This window comes from Nomascus leucogenys, chromosome 22a (assembly GCF_006542625.1).
Source record: "Nomascus leucogenys isolate Asia chromosome 22a, Asia_NLE_v1, whole genome shotgun sequence".
Taxonomy (NCBI): domain Eukaryota; kingdom Metazoa; phylum Chordata; class Mammalia; order Primates; family Hylobatidae; genus Nomascus; species Nomascus leucogenys.
The window spans coordinates 90885157-90908625 of NC_044402.1; the positions used below are offsets into that span (position 1 = coordinate 90885157).

The 23469-nt window shown below is 39.7% G+C and overlaps 1 protein-coding gene and 1 pseudogene across 1 annotated transcript in view; both read right to left on the reverse strand.

Moving 5' to 3' along the window:
* Window positions 1–1346, reverse strand: part of NEMP2 (nuclear envelope integral membrane protein 2) — a 28325-nt gene extending 26979 nt beyond the window's left edge. Inside the window, exon 1 of the mRNA XM_030804085.1 lies at window positions 641–1346. Within this exon, the coding sequence (XP_030659945.1) occupies window positions 641–746 (106 nt within the window). The 5' untranslated portion in view covers window positions 747–1346. The remainder of the gene's footprint in view (window positions 1–640) is intronic.
* An 18136-nt stretch (window positions 1347–19482) lies between these two features.
* LOC115832594 lies at window positions 19483–19535 on the reverse strand (annotated as a pseudogene).
* Between the last annotated feature and the right edge of the window lie 3934 nt (window positions 19536–23469).

Sequence of the window (23469 nt, forward strand, 5' to 3'; positions counted from 1 at the left end):
CAGCCGCTACCAGTTCTTGCTTCCTGTGTGCCAGGCATTGTGCACACGAACACCACAAGAACCTTGTGAGGCCTCATTACCTGCCGCTCACGTGGGACCGTTATGTTTACTCGCTCAAGGTCACGACAGCCAGTCAGGGGCAGGAGAATTTTCGCTCTGATTCTGAAGCTGAAGCTGTTACCTTTTCTAGTCTTGAGACCAAAGGAATGCGAGATAGTGAAATAACAAGGATTTCAACACGCATTGATGTACTGTACAAAAGGCCGTGTGCTGAAAGTCTGGAGACTAGGGTCAGCTGTGCCAGTGACAAGCTGTGTGACCCTGGGCAAATCAAAACCTCTCTTGAGTTTCGGTTGCTTCTGTAAAACGAGGGAATTGGGCGACTGGATCGCGCGTTGCTTCTAGTTCTAAAATTACAAAATGTCGAACTGCCAGGAGAGAGACCAAGGAAGCCCAAGAAGACAGGAAGGGCGGGCGGGGCCTACCCGGGAGACCCCAAAGCAAGAAAAGGTAGCGCCCGCCCGGCTCGGCCTCGCGGTGCCGCCCGGGCCAAAGAGCGCGCCCTCGGGGCAGCCGCGAAGCCGGGGAGCGAGCACGCACGCGCGCGCCGCCGCCGCCGCCGCCGCCGGGACCCGGTTACCTGACAACGCGGCTGCCGCCGCCGCCGCCGCCTCCCCGCGCACAGGCAGTGTGGCCAGGGGCGGCAGCCAGAGCAGCAGCCACCACCGCCCCTGGCGCCGCTGCATTTCGTTAGGGGTCAGCTGCGTGCGACCCAAGCCCTAGGGGACTGGCTTCGCCGCGAGGAGCGGAAGTGGCGCGGGGGCTCAGAAAAGGCGGAGGGGGCGGTGAGGCCCGAACGCGGGAAAGGCGGAGACCCCGCCTCCCCGGGGCGGAGGGAGAGTTGGGCCCGTTGCTCCAGCCTCCGCCCGCGGCCTCGGGGCACGGCGGGCCCAGGCCGGAGGAGCTTTCGGTGGCGCGACCCCAGTGGCATGCTCCCAGCCTCGGCCTCGGCCTTGGCCTCCGGGCCTCCAGCGCACGCGGGGCGTCCAGGGCCTCATCTTCCCCTGGGGACCGCCCGGCAGTGTCCCGCTGCCCTCGGCGCAGGGGTGGGAGTTGCGGAGAGGAAGAGTCGCTAACCCGGAGTGTTTCTTAAAACTTGGCTGACCTGTGATCTGCGGGATTTGGAGGCTGAATTCTCCGAGCACCTGTGAGTGACAGCCCGTGAATGGGAAGGTCCTTCGGCAAACGCCCTTTTTGTGAATAAAATACATAAAAGCCAGTTTCTTTATTTTACCTTTCTGTTTTCCTTTTTACTTTCATTTTGTAACAAGCAATAACAAATTGGAAATTTGGCCGCTTGAACACTGACTTGTATGTCTAATCTCCGACACCACATTTCGGAGTACAGAGGGGCTTGTAAAATGTTCCTTCACGAATATGACAAGGTTCTCTTAAAATTACCTTATGTTAAAAAAAAAGTTTCTTAATGTAATAGATATATTTTTAAATTAACATATAACTCGAATGATCTTAATACTGATAATTAGGAGATATATATATATTTTAAAGAACATTCCCTCCACAGGCCCTGGAACCCATTAATTTGACCCAATATTCCATACTTAACTAGGACAGTCTTCTCTAATTCTGGTCTTTTGTTGAGATATCTTAGAGAACCCAAAGTAACAGAAATTATCCTGTTAAAAATAGATAAGCCTCATTTTTCATAAGTCTGAGTAGGATGGACTAGGCTTTCCTTGCCCTCAAAGGAAGGTTTAACCAACTGCCCTTAAGCACTTGGCACCATGTGTACACCATGTATGGCTTTTAAAAAGTTAAGCAATTTCCTTGTAAGGGACTCTTCAGAGGGATGATTTTTAAAAATAAACCATCATTACTTGAGTGAAGCCTGTCTTCAGAGAAACAGCAGAGCCCTGATCCAATTCTTTCCTGTATTCCCAGGTGAGGTGTGCACTTGCTTCTTGCAAGACAGCTTTTGTACCTAACCACATTCATTTTGATTTGGTTTAATTTTGGATGGCACTATGGAAAGTAGCTAAAATAAACAGGTGGATTGTTGAATGACGAATGAATTTTCCTGCAGATATATCTGGTGGAGAAACAAAAGGGTAGGCAGCAATGTACTAAATATTTAAAGTGCTATTTATATCACAGATCCTTAGTAAATATCTGTAAAGAAGCTATATTGAAACACTACATTTCTCTCTATAAGCAATAAATATTTTTCTGGAGATAACAAGAATGTTAGGAGGTGATAGTTCTGTCACTGGGGGACAATCATGAAATTCCACTTAACCTCTCCAAACTTTTCTTCTGTATGAAAACCTTATCCACTGGGGGAAGGGCAGGAAACATTACCACCAACAGGAACCTGGCAAAGCCCCCTTGCTTCTGGAGAAGAGATAGAAGCACAAACCTTTTGCCCTTTGGGGAGCAGCAGGAGCAGGAAACACTAGAGCTCCCTGTCCTGAACCAATAGAAAATTGAAGTTGGCTACGGCTGGGAAACCCTCTCTCACTCAAGACTCACCACAGATAAAGGAAGGATTTGGCTGCAATGGGAAAGTGTCAGGACTACTGGGAAAGCCCCACATCTAAGATTCAGGTGCACAGGGCCTGCCTAAAACCAAGGCAGGACCAGGAGTGTGAAAAACCCCTTTTCCCCACTACAAGCCAAGCACCAATGACAACACCAGTCAACTAGTGAGGAGGAAAAAGAGTGTGGGGAGAGAGCTGTCTCCAACACAGGCATGCAAACACTGCTAAAAGCTGAGTGAGGGACACTGAGAAAAACTCCCCAGCACTCTAGGTTCCACACTAAAACAATGCTATAGTAACCCCCTGCTAGAGGAATCTGAATGAAGCCTGTGGTACAGAGTGAAGGCAAGGATAACAACAATAAAACCCAAATTCAGCACAACTCTTGACTAGATTGACTCAACTACCCACATTATTGACCGGACAGAAGAGGCATGTTTATTTCTGGACATTAATACTATTTACCTCGGTTGTTACTATTCTCCTACATGTGATATCCATCATTTGATCAAAAATTAAAAGACACCCAAAAAAGCAGAGAGGAGAAAAAATCAAGAGGTAAAACAGAACCAGATTCAGAAATGACCCATATATTGGGCTAGAATTAATATGCTTAAAAAGCTAGTGGAAAAGGTGAACAACATGCATGAATATATAGAGAGAATTTCAGCAGAAAGAGGAAAATTACTTAAAAAGTGAAATGGAAAGGCTAGAAATTAAAAACACCTTATCAGAAATGAAGAATTATTTCAATGGGCTTATCAGCAGACTGGACATAGCTGAGGAAAGAACCAGTGAATCTGAATATAGGTCGACATGGTTTGGCTGTGTCCCCACTCAAATCTCATTTGAATTGTAGTTCCCATAATCCCCACACATTGTGGGAGGGACCCAGTGGGAGGTAACTGAATCAGGGGGGTTGTTAATCTCATACTAGTGAGTGAGTTCACATGAAATCTGATGGTTTTATAAGGGACTTTTCCCCTTTGCTCAGCACTTCTCTCCTGCCGCCTTGTGAAGAAGGACATGTTTGCTTCCCCTTCCACCATGATTGTAAGTTTCCTGAGGCCTCCCCAGCCATGCAGAACTGTGAGTCAATTAAACTTCTTTCCTTTATAAATTATGGGATCTGTGGAACTTTGAACTTGAGAGAGATGATTTAGGGTATCTGGTGGAAGAAATTTCTAAGCAGCAAAGCATTTAAGAGGAAGCAGAGCATAAAAGTTTGGAAAATTTGCAGCCTGACAATGCAATAGAAAAGAAAAACCCATTTTCTGGAGAGAAATTCAACCCAGATGCAGAAATTTGCATAAGTCACAAGGAGCTGAATGTTAATCAACAAAACAATGGGGAAAATGTCTCCAGGGCATGTCGGAGACCTTCTCGGCAGCCCCTCCCATAACAGGCTCAGAGGCCTAGGAGGGAAAAATAGTATCATGGGCTGCATCTAGGGCACTTCACCCCATTGGCTCCTCAGCCAAGCACTTCAACAAATGTCTGAAACTGTGTTTCCTTTTATACTGAGCAGGATTACCATGGCAACAACACATCAACAGTAGGGTAAAACTAACCTGTCTCACGATGGTCTAAAGTGACTAATCCACTCTAGCCTTCCAAATTAAAACAGAAAGGGAAAAAAAGGCAATCTCTCTTCATCCCCTCCCACCTTCCCCTTACCTCTGGTAACCACCAACCTACTTTTTATTTTCATGAGATCCACTTTTTTTTTTTTTTAGCTCCCACATATAAATGAGAACATGTGATACTTGTTTTTCTGTGCTTGGCTTATTTCACTTAACATAGTGACCTCCAGTTCCATCCATGTTGCTGCAAATGATAGGATTTCATTTTTTTTATGGCTGAATAATGTTCCATTATGTATATATACCACATTTTTTAATCCATTCATCTCTTGATGGACACTTGGGTTGATTCCATGTTTTGTCTATTGTGAATAGTGCTTCAATAAACATGAGAATACAAATATCTCTTTGATATACTAATTTCCTTTCTTTTGGATATATACCCAGCAGTGGAATTTCTGGATCATATGGTAGGTCTAGTTTTGAGAAACTTCCATATAGTTCCCATAGAGGCTGTGCTGATTTACATTTCCACCAACAGTGCACAAGTGTTCCCCTTTCTCCACATCCTTAACAGCATATGTTATTCCCTGTGTTTTTGATTAAAAAAATTAACTGAAGTGAGATACCTCATTGTGATTTTGATTTGTATTTTCCTGATGATTTTGGATGTTGAACATTTTTTCATATACCTGTTAGCTATTTGTATGTCTTCTTTTGAGAAATGTCTATTGAGATCTTTTGCTCATTTTAAAATTGGATTATTTAGGGTTTTTTGCTATTCAATTGTTTGAGCTCCTGATATATTCTGGTTATTAATCCCGTGTCAGACGAGTAGTTTGCAAATATTTTCTCTCATTCTATGGGTTGTCTCTTCCGTTTGTTGAGTGTTTCCTTTACTATGCAGAAGCTTGTTAGCTTGATGTAATTCTGTTTGCCTATTTTTTCTTTGGTTGCCTGTACTTTCATGGTCTTAGCAAAAAATCTTTGCCCAGATCAATGTCCTGAAACGTTTTCTTCCTGTAGTTTCATAGTTTCAGGTCTTAGATTTAAGCCTTTAATTCATCTTGAGTTGATGTTTATACATGGTAAGCTATAGGTTAGCTTCATCCTTCTGCATATGGTTATCCATTTTTCCCAGCACATTTTATTGAAGAGACTCTCCTCTCCCCATTGTATGTCCTTGGTACTTTTGTTAAAAATGAGTTGGCTCTAAACATGTGGATTTATTTCTGGGTTCTGTATTCTGTGCCATTGGTCTATGTGTCTTTTGTTATGCCAGTACCCTTCTGTTTTGGTTACTATAGCTTTGTAACATATTTTGAAATCAAGTAGTATGATGTCTCCAGCTTTGTTCTTTTTGCTCAGGATTGCTCTGGCTATTTTGAATCTTGAATGGCTTCATACAAATTTTAGGATTTTTTTTTATTTCTGTAAAGAATGTCATTGGTATTTTAATAGGGGTTGTATTGAATCTGTAGATCACTTTGGGCAGTATGGGCATTTTAATAATATTAATTATTCCAATCCATGACATTTTAAATTTCTTTCATCAGTGTTTTATAGTTTACTTAAATTGATTTTTCACTTCATTGGTTAAACTGATTCCTAGGTATTTTATACTCTTTGTAGCTATTATAAATGGGATTGGTTTCTTGATATCTTTTTCAGATTGTTTGCTTTTAGCATATATAAATACAACTGATTTTTGTATGTTGATTTTGTATCCTGCAACTTTACTGAATTCATTTACTACTTCTAACAGGTTTTTTTGTGGAATCTTTAGCTTTTTCTAAGTAAAAGATCATGTTATCTGCAAATAAGGCTAATTTGACTTCTTCCTTTCCAATTTGGAAGCTGTTTATTTCTTTCTCTTGCCTAATTGCTCTTGCTAGGACTTCCAGTATTATGGTGACTAAAAGTAGTGAAAGTGGACATCCTTGTCTTGTTCCAAATCTTAGAGGAAAGGGTTTCAATTTTTCCTTATTCAGTATAATGTTAACTGTGGGTTTCTCACCTATGGCCCTTATTATTTTGAGATGTTTTTTCTATACTCAGTTCATTGAAGGTTTTTATCATAAAGGGATGAATATTTTATTGAATGTTTTTCCAGCATATATTAGAATGATCATATGGTTTTTGTTCTGGGTTCTGTTAATGTGATGTATCACATTCATTGATTTGCATATGTTGAACCATCCTTGCATCCCTGGGATGAATTCCACTTGATCATAGTGAATGATTTTTTTTTCTTGAGACAGAACCTCACTTTATCACCCATACTGGAGTACAGTGGCATGATCATGGGTCACTACAGCCTCAACCCCCCAGGCTCAAATGATCCTCCTGCCTCAGCCTCCTGAGTAGCTGGGACTACAGGCACATGCCACCAAGCCCAGATAATATATTTTACTTTATGTTTGGTAGAGATAGGGTCTCACTGTGTTACCCAGGCTGGTCTTAAACTCCTGTGCTCAAGCAATCCTCCTGTCTTGGCCTCCCAACATGCTGGGATTACAGGCATGAGCCAGCATGCATACCCAGCATGCATGATCTTTATATGTTGTTGAATTCAGTTTGATAGTATGTTGTTGAATTCAGTTTGATAGGATTTTTGGGTTTGAGGTTTATTAGGGATATTGGCCTGTAGTTTTCTTTTTTGTGAGTGGGTCCTTATCCGGTTTTAGTGTCAAGGTAATGGTGGCCTCTTAGAATGAGTTTGGAAGTATTCCCTCCTCAGTTTTTAAAAAGAGTTTGAGTAGAATTGGTATTAGTTATTCTTTAAGTGTTTGGTAGAATTCAGCAGTGAATCCATTAGATCCTGGGCTTTTCTTTGATGGGAGATTTTTTATTATGGCTTCACTCTCATTATTCATCATTGGTTTGGTGAGGTTTTTAATTTCTTCAATCTTGGCATGTTTTATGTGTCCAGGAATTTTTCCATTTCTTCTAGGTTTTCTGATTTGTTGGTGAATACTCGTTTACAATAGTCTCTAATGATTCCGTGTATTTCTGTGGTCTCAGTTGTTATGTCTCCTTTTCATTTCTGATTTTATTTATTTGGGTCTTCTCTCTTTTCTGAATTAGTCTGGCTAAAAGTTTGTCAATTTTATCTTTTCAAAAAAAGAATTTCAATATATATATATATATATATATATTTGGTCTCCATTTTATTTAGTTCTGCTCTGATATTTACTACTTTTCTTCTACTAATTTAGGGTTTGGTTTGTTCTTGTTTTTCTAGTTCCTTCAGGGGCATTGTTAGGTTGTTTATTTGAAGTCTTTCTACTTTTCGATATAGGTGTTTATTGCTATAAACTTCCCTCTTACTACTGTTATTGCTGTATCCTATAGATTTTGGTATGTTGTATTTATACTTTCATTTGTTTCAAGAAATTCTTACATTTCTTTCTTAATTTCTTCTTTCATTAATTTCTTCATTTTTAGTTGGTCATTTGGAAGCAAGTTGTTTAATTCTAACAGGTTGATGTAACTATTATTGTTTTTCATAGATATGTCTTCTGGGCTTCATATTAAAGCTGTTAGCAGATTGCACACCACAGTTACAGTATTAGAGTATTCCGGGTTTGCCCACATACTTAATTTTACCACTGGGTTTTAAACTTTCAAATATTTTCTATTTGCAACTTAGTGTTTTTACCTTTCAGATTGAAGAACTCCCTTTAGCATTTCTTGTAAGATGGTGCTGGTGCTGAATTCTGTGAACATTTTTCTGGGAAGGATTTTATCTCTTCTTTATATTTGAAAGATAGCTTTGCAGAATACAGTATTCTTGGATAGCAGTTTTTTTTTTTCTTTTTCTAACAGCACTTTGAAAATGTCCCATTTCCTCTTGGCCTGTATGGTTTTTGTTGAGAAGTCTGTTGCCAGAAAAATTGGAGCTCCTTTGTATGTTATTTGTTTCTTTTTGCTGCTTTTGGGATCCTCTCTTTGTCTTTGCCCTTTGAGAGTTTGATTATTACATGCCTTGGGGTAGTCTTACTAAGGTCAAATCTGTTTGATGTTCTCTGACCTTCCCGTACCTGGATATTTATCTCTTTCTATTTTGGAAATTTTTCTGTTATTATTTCTCTGAATAAGCTTTCTACCTCTTGCTCTTGCCCAACTCCCTCTTGAACACACATAATTCTTAGATTTGTTTTGTGTTTTTGAGGCGGAGTCTTGCTCTGTTGCCCAGGTTTGAGTGCAGTGGTGCAATCTTGGCTCACTGCAACCTCTGCCTCCCGGGTTCAAGCGATTCTTTTGCCTCAGCCTCCCTAGTAGCTGGGACTACAGGAGTGCACCACCACACCCAGCTGAGTTTTGTATTTTTGGTAGAGATAAAATTTCACCATGTTGGCCCGGCTAGTCTTAAACTCCTGACCTCAAGTGATCTGCCCGCCTTGGCCTCCCAAAGTGCTGGGATTACAGGTGTGAGCCACTGTGCCCGGCCCTGAGATTTGATTTTTGAGGTAACTTTCTATATGTTGTAGATGATCTTCCTTTTCATTGTTTTTTTAATTTTTTTTTCTTCTGGCTGTGTCTTTTTAAATAGCCTGTCTTCAGGCTCACTGATTCTTTCCTCTGCTGAATCCATTCTGCTATTGAGAACCACTCATGAATTTTTCAGTTTAGCAAATGTGTTTCTCAGTTCTAAGATTTCTATTTGATTCTTAAAATTATTTTAATCTCTGTTAAATTTCTCTGATAAATTTCTGAATTGCTATTCTGTGTTATCTTAGAGATCACTAAGTTTCCCTAAATCTACTATTTTGAATTCTTGGTCAGAAAGTTCACATAGCACTATTTTTGTAGGTTTAGTCACTGGTTCCTTGCTTTGTGTGTCTGGAGAGGTCATGTTTCCCTGTTTACTATAGTTTCTTGTGAATCTATATCTATGTCTTTGTATTGAAGAATTAGTTACTTATTCCAGTCTTCTCTGTCTGGCTTGTTTGGGTTTTTACCATACATGTTTGCTCAGATTCTTTGTAATTTATTTATTGATAGTCTTCCCTCCACCCCCGACTAGGCTGCTGTCTTCTTTTCAGCCCTGGATGCTGCCTTAAGCCCAGTTTGCCTGGCACTAGTAAATAACCAGAGTGCCACTTGTCCCAAATGAGGGAGGTCCCAAAGTGGGTAACCTGCTACTGTGAAGAGGCTGGCTAGGAGTTTGTGCCCAGGGGACCTGTGGAACAAGCCTCCTACAGCACAGTGCTGATGAACAGTCACTCTCATTTGATATCTTTTTTGGCCAAGTCACTGAGCAGAGTTTTTAGGTGGGATGGTTGTCCTCTCTTTTTGCCCCTGTCTCTGGCTGTTCTCAAGGATATTTCTCCCTGGCTCACAGTTTTTACACTGGAAAAGTGAGATTGAGGTGGACAATCAGCTTTCTTACCATCTTGGGTTCCCTGGCAGGAGTCCTGTTCCTGCCTCAACCCTTGGGAAGCATCAGCAGTGCCTGAAATACCACACACTTGGTGACAGGCAGATTGAGGAGAGGTGCACTGTAAATATGTAACTTCAATTCTCTTACCACCTGCTTGTAATTTTTTCACTTCTCTGTGGCTTTAGGAACTGTCTCATCCTCCTACTGGAGTTCAGGAATTTTGCTGGTGATAATCTTAGGGGCTGTATATTTGTTTTTGGGTTTCTGTAGAAAAAAAGTGAAGCCAGCTTGCTTGTAACCCACCATTTTGGAACCGGAAGTCTCATAAATTCTTTCATTCCATTAGACTATTTCCATTTGATGTGAAAAAGATGACAATTCAATTTTCAGCCTCTGCCTTTTTATTTCTAGGGTTCTTGCTCTTTATACCTGATTAATTTTCAGTAACTGTCATGGGCTATAATCAGTCACTATGAATCAGAAGTAAAATTCAGCTCATGTGAGAAATTATTTAGGAGCTTTCACTTAGCTTTTAGGTAGAACATTTAATTAAGTTAAAAGAAAATAGAAAAAGTTCTACTACTTTAGGTTCTTCGATGAAGAAAAATTTAGTCTGTTACTGCAATAATACCAGCCAATGCCATAAAGATTACAGAGGCTATGTGTCATCATTTCTTTCTTTCAAAAATCCCCAGTTTTAGAATTTTACTCATTAAGAGAAAAGACGGAGTATCCAAGACTTCTCCATAAAAGAATAAAAATAGAAGTTGATTTGTTGTATCACGTTTTTCTTAGCATATTTCATTTAGAAAATATTTTGAAATTGACTTGCCATATACTAGTTCAGTAATTTTAATAAGTCACGTCAAAACTAATAAATAGGTTATTTCAATAAAAATAAATAATATTGTAAAGGATTAGAATAAATATAATTTATTAAGAAAAAGGTAATATGTCCTCTATAATAAATTGCTAAAGCTCTTGGTAAAAAAAAAAAATTGGTTAAATTCCTGTAAGTTGAGAGATGTTGAATTTTTTTAAGTCATGGTTCACAAATTTTGGTGTCAATGAGAGTCCCATCTCTAAAGATTCTTACTCAGTAGGTCTGATATATAGCTTGGGGATTTACATTTATGATTCTGAAGCAAATATTCTTTTGACTATACTGTATTAGTGGTGAGAAAAAATACTCAAAAGTGATTGGTGATTACTGAATCATGGCTGGAAAATAGTATTAATGGGAAAAATAGTATAATCAGTTAATCTGAAAAAAGCAAAGTTGAACAAATACAGTACATCTAAGAGCGCATTTAAGGTAACTAAGATACAGGAAACTGGTCACCAGTTATTTGTTATTTTTTTAAAAAGTAGCTAGGTGTGGTGGTTCATGTGTGTAATACCAGCACTTTGGGAGGCCATGGCAGGAGGATCACTTGAGCTCAGGAATCCGAGACCAGCCTAGGCACCATAGTGAGACACTGTCTCTACCCCCGCAAAAAAAAAAAAAAAAAAAAAATTAACTGGGTGTAGTGGCACACACCTGTAGTCCCAGCTACTCAGGAGGCTGATGTGGGAGAATCACTTGAGCCAGGAGTTCAAGCCACAGTGAGCTATGATTATGCCACTGCATTCCAATCTGGGCAACAGATCCTAGACCCTGTCTCAAAAATAAGTAAATAAATAAAACAAAAAAGTAAAAAAAAAAAATTTATTTTTCAGTTAGTAAGTTTAGGATTATACTATAAATAAAATTTCCCAGCATTGGGACTCTAGTTTATCTCTTGCTTTGACACCATCCGATCCCACTTCACTTGATTCCTAAGGAGCCTCTGCCAAATTTTTCTTTGCAACTGACACACCATTAGGAAACATTTTTTTCAATCAGCCATTCTCTACAATCTAGCGTTCTCTTTTTTCCCCTCACTGGGGTAATTTCTTTTAAGATGATTTACAGTGAGAGAAGATGAATTATATTTCAAAGGTTATTCTCTTTCAGGGAAACCTACAAACAGCAGATATCCTTTTAGTTTAAGTTACTTAACTGCCTTTCTTAGTCGTTTTTTGATAATGAAATAGATTTATGGATGATTCAGGAGCCTTTCAATTCAGTTAAGACATCGGGATTGTCTCTTCTAGCTTTCAGTTCTCGATCATGCACTTCAGAATATCCCCAGCAATCACAATCTATGCAGAAAATTCTTCAATCTATTTTCTTTCATGTGTTTTTGGAAAGAATTCAAATATTTTTAAAAAGGGGTGGGTGGAGGTTGGGGAACAGAGATAAATATAACAGTGTCTCAGATTTTGTTCTGCTTGTATGTTCTCTCTCTCTCTCTCTTTCCCTCTCCCTCTCTTTCTTTTTCTTTTTTTTAAAGTCAGTTCTCCAGAGCCTCTGTTTTCATTATTGCTGTTTCTTTATACTCCATATCTAGCTACATTCAAGTATGTTACGGAGTTTTTATACAAATCTTTCACTCTCTATTTTTCTAGCATATTATTGCTGGTCATAGGAGTGGAATGTCAAAGAAAACGCAACCCAGTGTGGGAAAGAAATTTATAATCTAGATACTCCTAGTATTTTATTTTACAAAGGAAACTGACATAATAGAATCGATTTGTTCTACACTGTTTCTATAACAAAATCACAATTTCTAGATTAGTCATGTTTCAAAAGAGACTGTGGAAAGTGGAATGTATAAATAATTCAACAAATACACAGCCCCTCCATATCTGTGCATTCCGCATCCATGGCCTTACTCAACCACAGACAGAAAATATTTTTTTTTAAAAAGAAAAGATGGCTGCATCTATACTGAACATATACAAAAATTTTTCCCTTGTTAGTCCCTAAACAATACAGTATAACAACAATTTGCTTGGGATTTACATTGTATTAGGTATTATAAGTAAACTAGAGCTAATTTAAAGTGTATGGGAAGATGAATGTAGGCTATATACAAGTACTTACTGCAACATTTTATATCAGAGATTTGACTGTCTCTGGATTTTTGTATCATGGGAGGTCCTGGAATAAGTCTCCCACAGATACTGAGGGACAACTATACCTCTAAGTTTTGCTAATGTCGTTAATCATATTTTGCCAATAAAGTCCATCTACCCGAAATTAGATATATTTTTGCTTGCACTATGCAAAGTCTCTAAAGTTAGATGAAAATGAATAATAATTATTATTTGGTACATTTCAGTTACTTCCCCTACCCCCACCCCCATTCTATTACATCTGTTTACTGTGATTTATAGGTCCTGTCCTTAGCAATAGAGTCAAGAAATCTACCTGTATTATCAAGGTATATATTAGCTAGGATATTTCCAACTACAAGTAACAAAATGTATAACTAAAAGTGTCTTAAACAAAACATTTATTATGTTGTGTGCACGGAAGTCCCAAAGCCAGTTGATTCAGTAGCTTAAGCATGCTCCCAAGGACCCAGGCTGTTTTCAGCATTCTGTTCCACCACTCTCCACTTGTTGGACTTTGTCCTTAAGCTTTTGCCTTCATAATTGAAAAAGGCTGTCCTTGCTGCTGATACTGGGTTCTCACACAATCGCAACCAAATATAGGGAGGACTATCTCCCTTTTCATCTCTTGAATAGGGAAGAAAAGACTTTCTTGGAAGGTCTCACCTTCACCTTCTCGTCAGACTCCTCAGACTTTCTGGTCCCATGTATTTTGGTAGCCTATACCCTTGCTAAAAGCAGTGGAGCGAGTGTCTGGTATTTTTAGTCTTTATAGTGGGAAGTGGTTTCATAGAAGACAAAAACTGGAATAGTAATAGGCAGTGGAGAAAATCACTATGGTGATATTTTTGACAGCTCCCAGAGCCTTCATAAATGTGTGAAAATGGTAATCTGAAATTTTATGGTGACTTAATAAATGAGTTTTATTCATTATTCTAAACTTTGACAAATGTGTTTTCTATTTTGAAATACACACACTGACTCAAAATGGGAGTTGCTTCTATACCAATTACATATTTTTCCCCTATTAATCCTGTTGAGTAGATGGAGATAACATCTTTATTTTAAATCATTCAATTTCCTAAATAGCCAAATTGCAAATACTTTTTATTCTTTTGTTTTTGAGATGGAGTTTTGCTCTGTCACCCAGGCTGGAGTGCAGTGGTGCCATCTTGGCTCACTGCAACCTCCACCTCCTGGGTTCAAGCAGTTCTCGTGCTTCAGCCTCCTGAGTAGCTGGGACTACAGGTGCACTCCACCACGCCCAGCTAATTTTTTTTCTTTTTGTATTTTTTTAGTAGTGATGGGGTTTCACCATGTTGGCCAGGCTAGTCTCAAACTCCTGACCTCAGGTGATCTGCCCACCTTGGTCTCCCAAAGTGCTGGGATTACAGGCATGAGCCACCGTGCCCATCCACAAATACTTTTTATTCTTATAATAAAATAAGGAAAATTCGACAAAGGAGGATGGGTTATCATGAGGAAAGTAAGGAAAAGATAATAGGAATGGCAGAAAAAGAAAGAGGAGGTAAAAAAGGAGAGGTGGGGTGGAAGGAGCAGTGACTAATCCAGATGGTCCAGTGTGAGAAAGCTGGGTTAACTAGGTCACTTGCCACTTGGAATGACAGGCAGGATAAGCCATTAAGACAGTGGAGCAAACAGAAGAAAGAGGGAGGATGTAGACTCCTTTTTCAGGCATGCATTCTGCAGGTTAGAATTTGTCTCTCCTAACCACATTGTGGGTGTGTCCCTGGAACTGCATGTTGGTATATCTTGGCATTAGGATTCTGATGGCACTCCTTTTTTTTTTTCTTTTCACTTAAAGATAATTTGCCTAACACTGATGTTTAAAACAATCCATTTAAAATTTAAGCCTCTTAACTTATTTCAGCAATAATTAAAGCAAGGTTAGAATAGGCCAAGGAAAATTTTATACCCTGAGTTTCAAAGGGCCAGACCTTCTAAGTAATGAGGGCTTCATAAATATGTATTCCTCTATGTAAAATCTAAGCCCACTTTCGGGCAAACAGCTCATCTAAACATACTAATTTTCTTGGATTTGTTTTAAGATTTAGAGGTTACTCCTTCCCCTCCATTTCACTGTTTCACCTGATTCTTGCCTTTTCCTAGTTTTCCCTCTTTCTACTTTTTGCTGTATATAATAAGCACTGAAATATTATAGGTACTTTTCATTATTTTTCAATCTTGAGTAATACCAATGAGAGAATCTCGTTAAAATTCTCTTTGTTGTGATAGCGATCTTTTATGTTAAACAGATTTTTGTTACTCTTAATCTTTATATCTATCGTGAAGTAAAACAGATTTAGAAAGCTATACAAAAATAAATGTGTGCTCTAGTGGGTTATTATACAGCAGACATTCTGGTAGCCATCACCCAAATCAAGAAGTAGAAATTTCCAGCTACTCCAGCTCTCCATGTGCCTTGTCCCAATTTCAAACCTCTTCCTCCTCCAAAAATATCCACCATCCTGATTTTCATAATAATCACTTTCATGTGTTTGTTTATAGTTGTATGAACCAAGTGTACATCCATAGACACTATATTTTTGCCCATTAATAATTGTTTTGGTTGTCCCTTAAGTCTCTCATATCTACCTGTTCACCCTTCCACTTTCTCTTTTCCTTATGATATGTCTATTGAAAAACTAGAGCTGTCTGATATGTAGTTTCCCACAGCTGAGTATCACTGTTTTCATACTTATGGTGCAGTTTGGCATGTGCCCCTGTTCTCTGTTCCTGAAAACTGGCAACTGGATTCAAAGGCTTCCGCAGACTTGGGTTTTATCCCTTTCAGTGAGGCTATAGGTTTTGTGTGTGTTCTTTCATAAAATGTCTGGCTGACTTTCTTTTTGTGACATTAGAAACTATTGATATCTAGATCCACTAATTCATTGAAGGTTGCAAAATGTTGACACTCAAATTCTATGATTTCTTTTTCATGTATTAGTTGGAATACTTTTATAAGGAAATGGATCTCCTCATCTACTATGTGGCTACCCAATGGTGTAATTCATGTAGAAAAGGCAGGATAAGTGATTGGTTCTTTTCCCCTAATTTACCAGTTTTCAAGATAATTAATTGGTTCCTTTTCATCCTCCAAAGCTGAACAATTCTTTGTTTTTTTGAATAATATTATCATGAACTCATGGATTTCTATATATTTAATAAGATTTCAATGAATAGCAATTATTACTTTTTTTTCCTGAAGCTCAAATTTTCCTATCTTCAGCCAATAGGATTCTCTTCAAGTTGGCTCCTGAGCCCTTTTGACATATCCTAGTAAATTTTTGCCAGTTTCTTTGATATCTGATATCAGATGTTCCAGGCTCATTTGTATGGTTCCTTCCCTAGACATGGAATCTGTCATGTCTCCAAAAAGTCCTGATATCTTTGAAATTAGATTTCAAAGCAAAACCTTTGGGAAATAAAATTTCAAGACTACAATCCAGGCATTAATGCTTGGTTCTACCTGGTTGGTTATTGTTTCTGCAGCTTTTCAGTAGCAGAACTAGAAAACCTGTCTACTGATAAGTATACATATTAATATAACTCTACAAATAAAATATCTAATGATCACACTGATATTTCTAATGAAAGTTCAGGACTATGGGGTTTTTTACTTAGCTTTCTTTTTACTACATTGCATCTCTTTTCCTCATATCAAGATTCCTAGTTCCCAGGTATACAGTAGATGACAGTGTCTTAGTCTGTTTGGGGTGCTATAACAAAATACCATAAACTGGATAGCTTACAAAGAACAGATATTTATTTTTGACAAATCTGAAGGTTGGGAAGCCCAAGATCAAGATACCAGTAGATTCCATGTCTGGTGAGGGCTTGTTTCCCAGTTTATAGATGGCTCCTTCTTACTACGTCCTCACCTGGTGGAAGGGGTGAACAAGCTACCTGGTGCATCTTTTATAAGGGCACTAATCCCATTCATGAGGGCTCTGCTCTCATGATCTAATCACCCCCGACAAGGCCCTACCTCCTAATACTATCACCTTGGGGGTTAAGATTTCAACATATAAATTTTGGGGGGATGCAAACATTCAAACCATAGCAGATGAAATTAGAATATCTCATAATTACTCATTAACTTTATTCCACGTTACACAGACAACAGGATCAGAATAATAATACACATACTACTACCAACAGCATACGAACAAAAAACAGCTTAAAATACTTTTTTCATATGATCTCCTTTCTCTATTTTTTAATAGCAGTGCTATATCTGCATTGTGTACAAATGTAGCCTTTACATGTTATGCTCTCTCTTAACTCACACTTGTTAGTTTCAGGTAACTGTCTTTAATGTATACCACCAGTCCTCATGTTGATATATCTTTTAATGATCTGAAACTCATTCACTAGTAGAGTCTTTAGGAAGGGCTAAAAAACAATATTCTCAAAGTTTTTGTCCTCACTCGTTTGTGTGGATGCCTGGTAACCTAGTCATTGTAAATATTGTTCAGTGGCTTTTGTAGTTGCGCATTTTAATGTTGGTTCATATTGTATTCCTTGAGTCTGTTTAGTATGTTATTCTGTTTTCTTTTGGCATAAAGTATTGTTGTAAAAAATATGATGGTAATCTAATCTTCTTACCCTTACAAATCACTTGCTGGTTTTGACTTCATAGCCAATGGCATATTTTCTTTTTTTTTTTTTTTTTAAGTTCATCCATCTTACTAGAAATACATCTTGGTGTTAGTTGTTCTAGGTGAATATTCTCAGCTACATAGTATGCTTTTTCAACATATAGTTTCATATTATTGTATAGGGAAAATTTTCTCCAACTATAGTTTTAAATATTTGTTTTGTCCCCTTGTTTTACTTTTCTTCTTCATAGATTCTGGTTATTTGTGATTGAATCTTCTTATCCATCTTCAATATTTGTCAATTTCTCTCTAATGGTTTTAATCTTTTTCTTTATTTCTTTTTCATTTAAATTTTTTTATTCTTTTTTCAATCTTCTATTTATCCTAGGGCAAAGTTTGTTTTGTTTTCTTTGTTCTTCTGTTTCTTCTAGTATAGTTTCATTTCTGAAATAATTTTGATTTTATTTCTAATTGTCCCCTGAGTTCTGCTACCTCAATTCTGAGCTTTTTAAATTTGGATTAATGTTTGCATTTCATTTCTTGTATCATTTTCTTAATGTATTTTAGCTTCTTTTGAAATAGAAAGTTATAGTTTAGATTTGTTCTGTGAGCATGTCTTTCTTGTGTAGGGATTATTCTGCTCATTTTTTCCCCTTAGGAATAACTACAAGAGATTTCGCTTCAATACTTTTCTGTTTTAAATTTTTACATGAAAGTGGATTTCCATAACTGTTAGTAGGACTGATTCGTGATTTTTGGGTAACTTCTCTAACTTCACACAAACTCCCTCTTCTGTTGTTTTTATGTATTAAAAAGAGTCAGGGCCCGGCGCGGTGGCTCACGCTTGTAATCCCAGCACTTTGGGAGGCCGAGGCGGGCGGATCACGAGGTCAGGAGATCGAGACCACGATGAAACCCCGTCTCTACTAAAAATACAAAAAATTAGCCGGGCGTGGTGGCGGGCGCCTGTAGTCCCAGCTACTCGGAGAGGCTGAGGCAGGAGAATGGCGTGAACCCGGGAGGCGGAACTTGCAGTGAGCCGAGATTGCGCCACTGCACTCCAGCCTGGGCGACAGAGCGAGACTCTGTCTCAAAAAAAAAAAAAAAAAAAAAGAGTCAGATTGCCTTATAAGATTTCCTGGTTCTGTTCCCTCCTCCCCCTTTATCTGGGCCTCCTTTATCAGTCGTTGTACTATCCATGTCTCTGTCCAGCTCAATTTTGATTCCACTTGGCATTTCTCTTTAGTGTGACGCAGTCCTGGAAGGGGGTCATGGAAGGGAATCCTGGAAGGGAGCCCCGGCAGGTCATGTTTCTAGAGAGAAATCATAAAGTCTAGATTGCTTAAGCACTCTCAGTCTTTGTAGCAGACCTTTTGCACTCACAACTTGTGGGTTGGGCAAGACCTACCCACGTGCTTCCCAGTAAATAGCCGTTGCTGTTTTGGGCTTCCCTCATTCTCAAGTCTGTCAAAGCCTGTCAAGTTTCATTGCTTCCCCGCTTGCTTCCTCCTGCTCAGATGCTGATACAATTCAGGTCTTGTGGCTGTTTGGTGGTTTGTCCTCATTCGTCAGTGTGGATGCCTGGTAACTAGTCATTGTAAATATTGTCCCTGAGTTTTTTATTTTGTTAAGTAATCTGTTTTTATGTTGAGATTTGGATTTTAAAATATACTGCTGCCACTGTCATCTTCCCAGAACCCACTGAATAGATTAAAAATATTCTCTTCTTTGGCCGGTCAAGGTGGCTCCTGCCTGTAATCCCAGTGCTTTGGGAGGCTGAGACGGGAGGCCAGGAGTTCAAGACCAGCCTGGGTAACATACCAAGACCCCATCTCTACCAATAAAAATAAGATAGCCAGGAGTGGTGGCACACACCTATAATCCAGCTACTTGGGAGGCTGAGGCAGAAAGATTGCTTGATTCCAGGAGTTCGAGGCTGCAGTGAGCTATGATCCCACCACTGCACTCCAGCTTGGGCAATAGAGTGCGAACCTACCTAAAAAAAAAAAAAAAAAAAAAAAAAATTCCCTTTGCTACATAGAATCCCCATTTTCACAAGAATCAGAAATGGTAAATTGGTATTAACTTTCTAAGCTTTGATAATGTAATTGTAACTTCAAAGGAGTTTAGGGAATGTGTTCTCAATGTTATAAAATCCTCTAAGAATTGTATAGCAGTGTATTTTTTTCAGTCTACTTCTGGTATGATTAAAGAGAGAAAATATCTGTGTCCTAGAACCAGTTAAAAAAAAATTAAGTGTTCCAAGTATTAATGGAAACAAATTTACACAAAACTTTGGTACAAAGCAGTTCGTAAACAGAATATTATAAAAATAACAATTTCTTTTTTTTGTGAGGGGTTTTCCTGGAAAAGCTGCTAGACAAATTCTAAAAGAGCTGTAACACTAAAAAACAACAATTCTTATTATTGTAGAGGAAGAGGTCTATTTACACAGTGTTTTCACATACACTACCTCATTTAACCCTCAAAATAGTCCTCTTAGGGAGATATTGTTATTATGCATTACATTCTTCGTCAGAAAAAAAATTGAACTTAGAGAACTCAAATGACTTGATTTAAGATTGTAGCAAGAAGGACTCTTACCACCTCTACCTGCAAAGTGTTCACTTTTCCACCAAGGGCTCAGCTTTGGTGAGATCCCTGTGTAGCATGTGGAAAGAAGTAGAAACCTGCCTAGTCAGCTCTATCAGTCATATACTCCCAGAGGACCCACAGGGTGACAGGTGCTGCAGGCAGATCACTCTCATGGTCTGGCTAAAAGCTTTGTCTAGCACCTTAAAGCCTGTAAGTGACAGGAGTGGCATCTGAATTGAGATTTTCTGACTATAAACCCTCTGGTTTGCTTTTTCTTGCTAGCTAACATCCACTTCAGCAGAGAGCTTTATGGAGCCTGTAGCTTGAGCAGCTCCAGGTGGCATCACGAAATCTGCGTGTTGCTGAACATGAGTAGCTTTGATTCATGGTAGGTGTGAGAGGACCATGTGAGAACATTTCTGGTGATTGTGGCAGCATTTCTCAAATGTTTACTCCTGAGTTCTCTGAGAGTCAGAGAGGAGGATCCTGTCCTATATCTCCATGGACTCTTTCATTACATTCTAATATTTTTACCTTAAAATTCATACTGAGAGAGATTGCTGGCAAGATGGCTGAATAGGAACAGCTCTGGTCCACAGCTTCCAGCGAGATCGATGCAGAAGGTGGGTGATATCTGCATTTCCAACTGAGGTACCCAGTTCATCTCACTGGGACTGGTTGGACAGTGGGTGCAGCCCAAGGAGGGCGAGTTGAAGCAGGGTGGGGCATCGCCTCATCCAGGAAGCACAAGGGATCAGGGGAACTCCCTCTCCTAGCCGAGGGAAGTCATTAGGGACTGTACCATGCACTCCAGCCCAGATACTGCGCTTTTCCCACAGTCTTCACAACCCACAGACCAGGAGATTCCCTCCGGTGCCTACGTCACCAGGGCCCTAGGTTTCCAGCACAAAACTGGGTGGATGTTTGGGCAGACACCGAGCTAGCCGCAGGAGTTTTTTTCATACCTCAGTGCGCCTAGAACACCAGGGAGACAGAACCGTTGACTTCCCTGAAAAGGGGGCTGAAGCCAGGGAGCCAAGTGGTCTGGCTCTGCAGGTCCCACCCCCACAGGGCCTAGCAAGCTAAGATCCACTAGCTTAAAATTCTTGCTGCCAGCACAGCAGTCTGAGCTTGACCTGGGACTCTCGAGCTTGGTGGAGGGAGGGGTGTCCACCATTGCTGAGGCTTGAGTAGGTGGTTTTACCCTCACAGTGTAAACAAAGCCACCAGGAATTTCAAACTGGGCGGAGCCCACTGCAGCTCAGCAAGTCCTCTGCGGCCAGATCGCCTCTCTACGTTCCCTCCTCTCTGGGCAGGGCATCTCTGAAAAAAAGGCAACAGTCCCAGGCAGGGACTTATAGATAAAACCCTCACTTCCCTGGGACCGAGCACCTGGGGGAAGGGGCAGTTGTGGATGCAGCTTCAGCAGACTTAAACGTCCCTGCCTGGCAGCACTGAAGAGAGCAGTGGATCTCACAGCACAGCGTTCAGGCTCTGATAAGGGACAGTGTGCCTTCTCAAGTGGGTCCCTGACACCCGTGTATCCTGACTGGGAGACACCTCCCAATAGGGGCTGACAGACATCTCATACAGAAGAGCTCTGGCTGGCAACTCGTGGGTGCCCCTCTGGGATGAAGCTTCCAGAGGAAGGAACAGGCAGCAATCTGCTGTTCTGCAGCCTCTGCTGGTGATACCCAGGCAAACAGGGTCTGGAGTGGACCTCCAGCAAGCTCCAGGAGACCTGCAGCAGAGGGGCCTGACTGTTAGAAGGAAAACTAACAAACAGAAAGGAATAGTGTCAACATCAACAAAAAGGACATCCACTCAGAGACCCCATTTGAAGGTCCCCGACTTCAAAGACCAAGGGTAGATAAATCCACAAAGATGGGGAAAAACAAGCGCAAAAAAAGCTGAAGATTGCAAAAACCAGAATGCCTCTTTTCCTCCAAAGGATCACAACTCCTTGCCAGCAAGAGAACAAAACTGGACAGAGAATGAGTTTGAAGAACTGACAGAAGGAGGCTTCAGAAGTTGGGTAATAACAAACTCCTTTGAGCTAAAGGAGCATGTTCTAAACCAATGCAAGGAAGCTAATAACCTTGAAAAAAGGTTAGAAGAATTGCTAACTAGAGTAACCAGTTTAGAGAAGAACATAAATGACCTGATGGAGCTGAAAAACACAGCACAAGAACTTCATGAAGCATACACAAGTATCAATAGCCAAATTGATCAAGCAGAAGAAAGGATATCAGAGACTGAAGATCAACTTAATGAAATAAAGTGAGAAGACATGCTAAAAAAAAGAATGAAAAGGAACAAACAAAGCCTCCAAGAAATATGGGACTATGTGAAAGACCAACTCTACATTAGATTGTTGTACCTGACAGTGACAGGGAGATTGGAACCAAGTTGGAAAACACTCTTCAGGTTATTATCCAGGAGAACTTCCCCAACCTAGCAAGGCAGGCCAACATTCAAATTCAGGAAATACAGAGAAATTGAGGCAACAATTAATAGCCCACCAACCAAAAAAAAGCCCAGGACCAGACGGATTCACAGCTGAATTCTACCAGAGGTACAAAGAGGAACTGGTACCATTCCTTCTGAAACTATTCCAATTAATAGAAAAAGAGGTAATCCTCCCTAACTCATTTTATGAGGCCAGCATTGCCCTGATACCAAAACCTGGCAGAGACACAACAAAAAAAGAAAATTTCAGGCCAATATCCCTGATGAACATTGATGCGAAAATCCTCAATAAAATACTGTCAACCCAAATCCAGCAGCACATCAAGAAGCTTATCCACCATGATCAAGTTGGCTTCATGCCTGGGATGCAAGGCTGGTTCAACAAACACAAATCAATAATTGTGATCCATCACATAAACAGAACCAATGGCAAAAGCCATATGATTATCTCAATAGATGCAGAAAAGGCCTTTGACAAAATTCAGCAGCTCTTCATGCTAAAATCTCTCAATAAACTAGGCACTGATGGAATGTATCTCAAAATAATGAGAGCCATTTATGACAAACCCACAGCCAATATCATACTGAATGGGCAAAAACTGGAAGCATTCCCTTTCTCTCAACACTCCTATTCAACACAGTATTGGAAGTTCTGGCCAGGGCAATCAGGCAAGAGAAAGAAATAAAGCATATTTGATTAGGAAGACAGGAAGTCAAATTATCTCTGTTTGCTGAAGACATGATTGTGTCTTTAGAAAACCCCATCGTCTCAGCCCAAAATCTCCTTAGGCTGATAAGCAACTTCAGCAAAGTCTCAGGATACAAATGAATGCGCAGAAATCACAAGCATTCCTATACACCAATAACAGACAAACAGAGAGCCAAATCATGAGTGAACTCCCATTCACAATTGCTACAAAGATAATAAAATACCTAGGAATACAACTTACAAGGGATGTGAAGGACCTCTTCAAGGAGAACTACAAACCACTGCTCAAGGAAATAAGAGAGGACACAAACAAATGGAAAAACATTCCAGGCTCATGGATAGGAAAAATCAATATCATGAAAATGGCCATACTGCCCAAAGTAATTCATAGATTCAATGCTATCCCCATCAAGCTACCACTGACTTCCTTCACAGATCTAGAAAAAACTACTTTAAATTTCATATGGAACCAAAAAAGAGCCCACATAGTCAAGACAATCCTAAGCAAAAAGAACAAAGCTGGAGGCATCATGCTACCTGTCTTCAGACTATACTACAAGGCTATAGT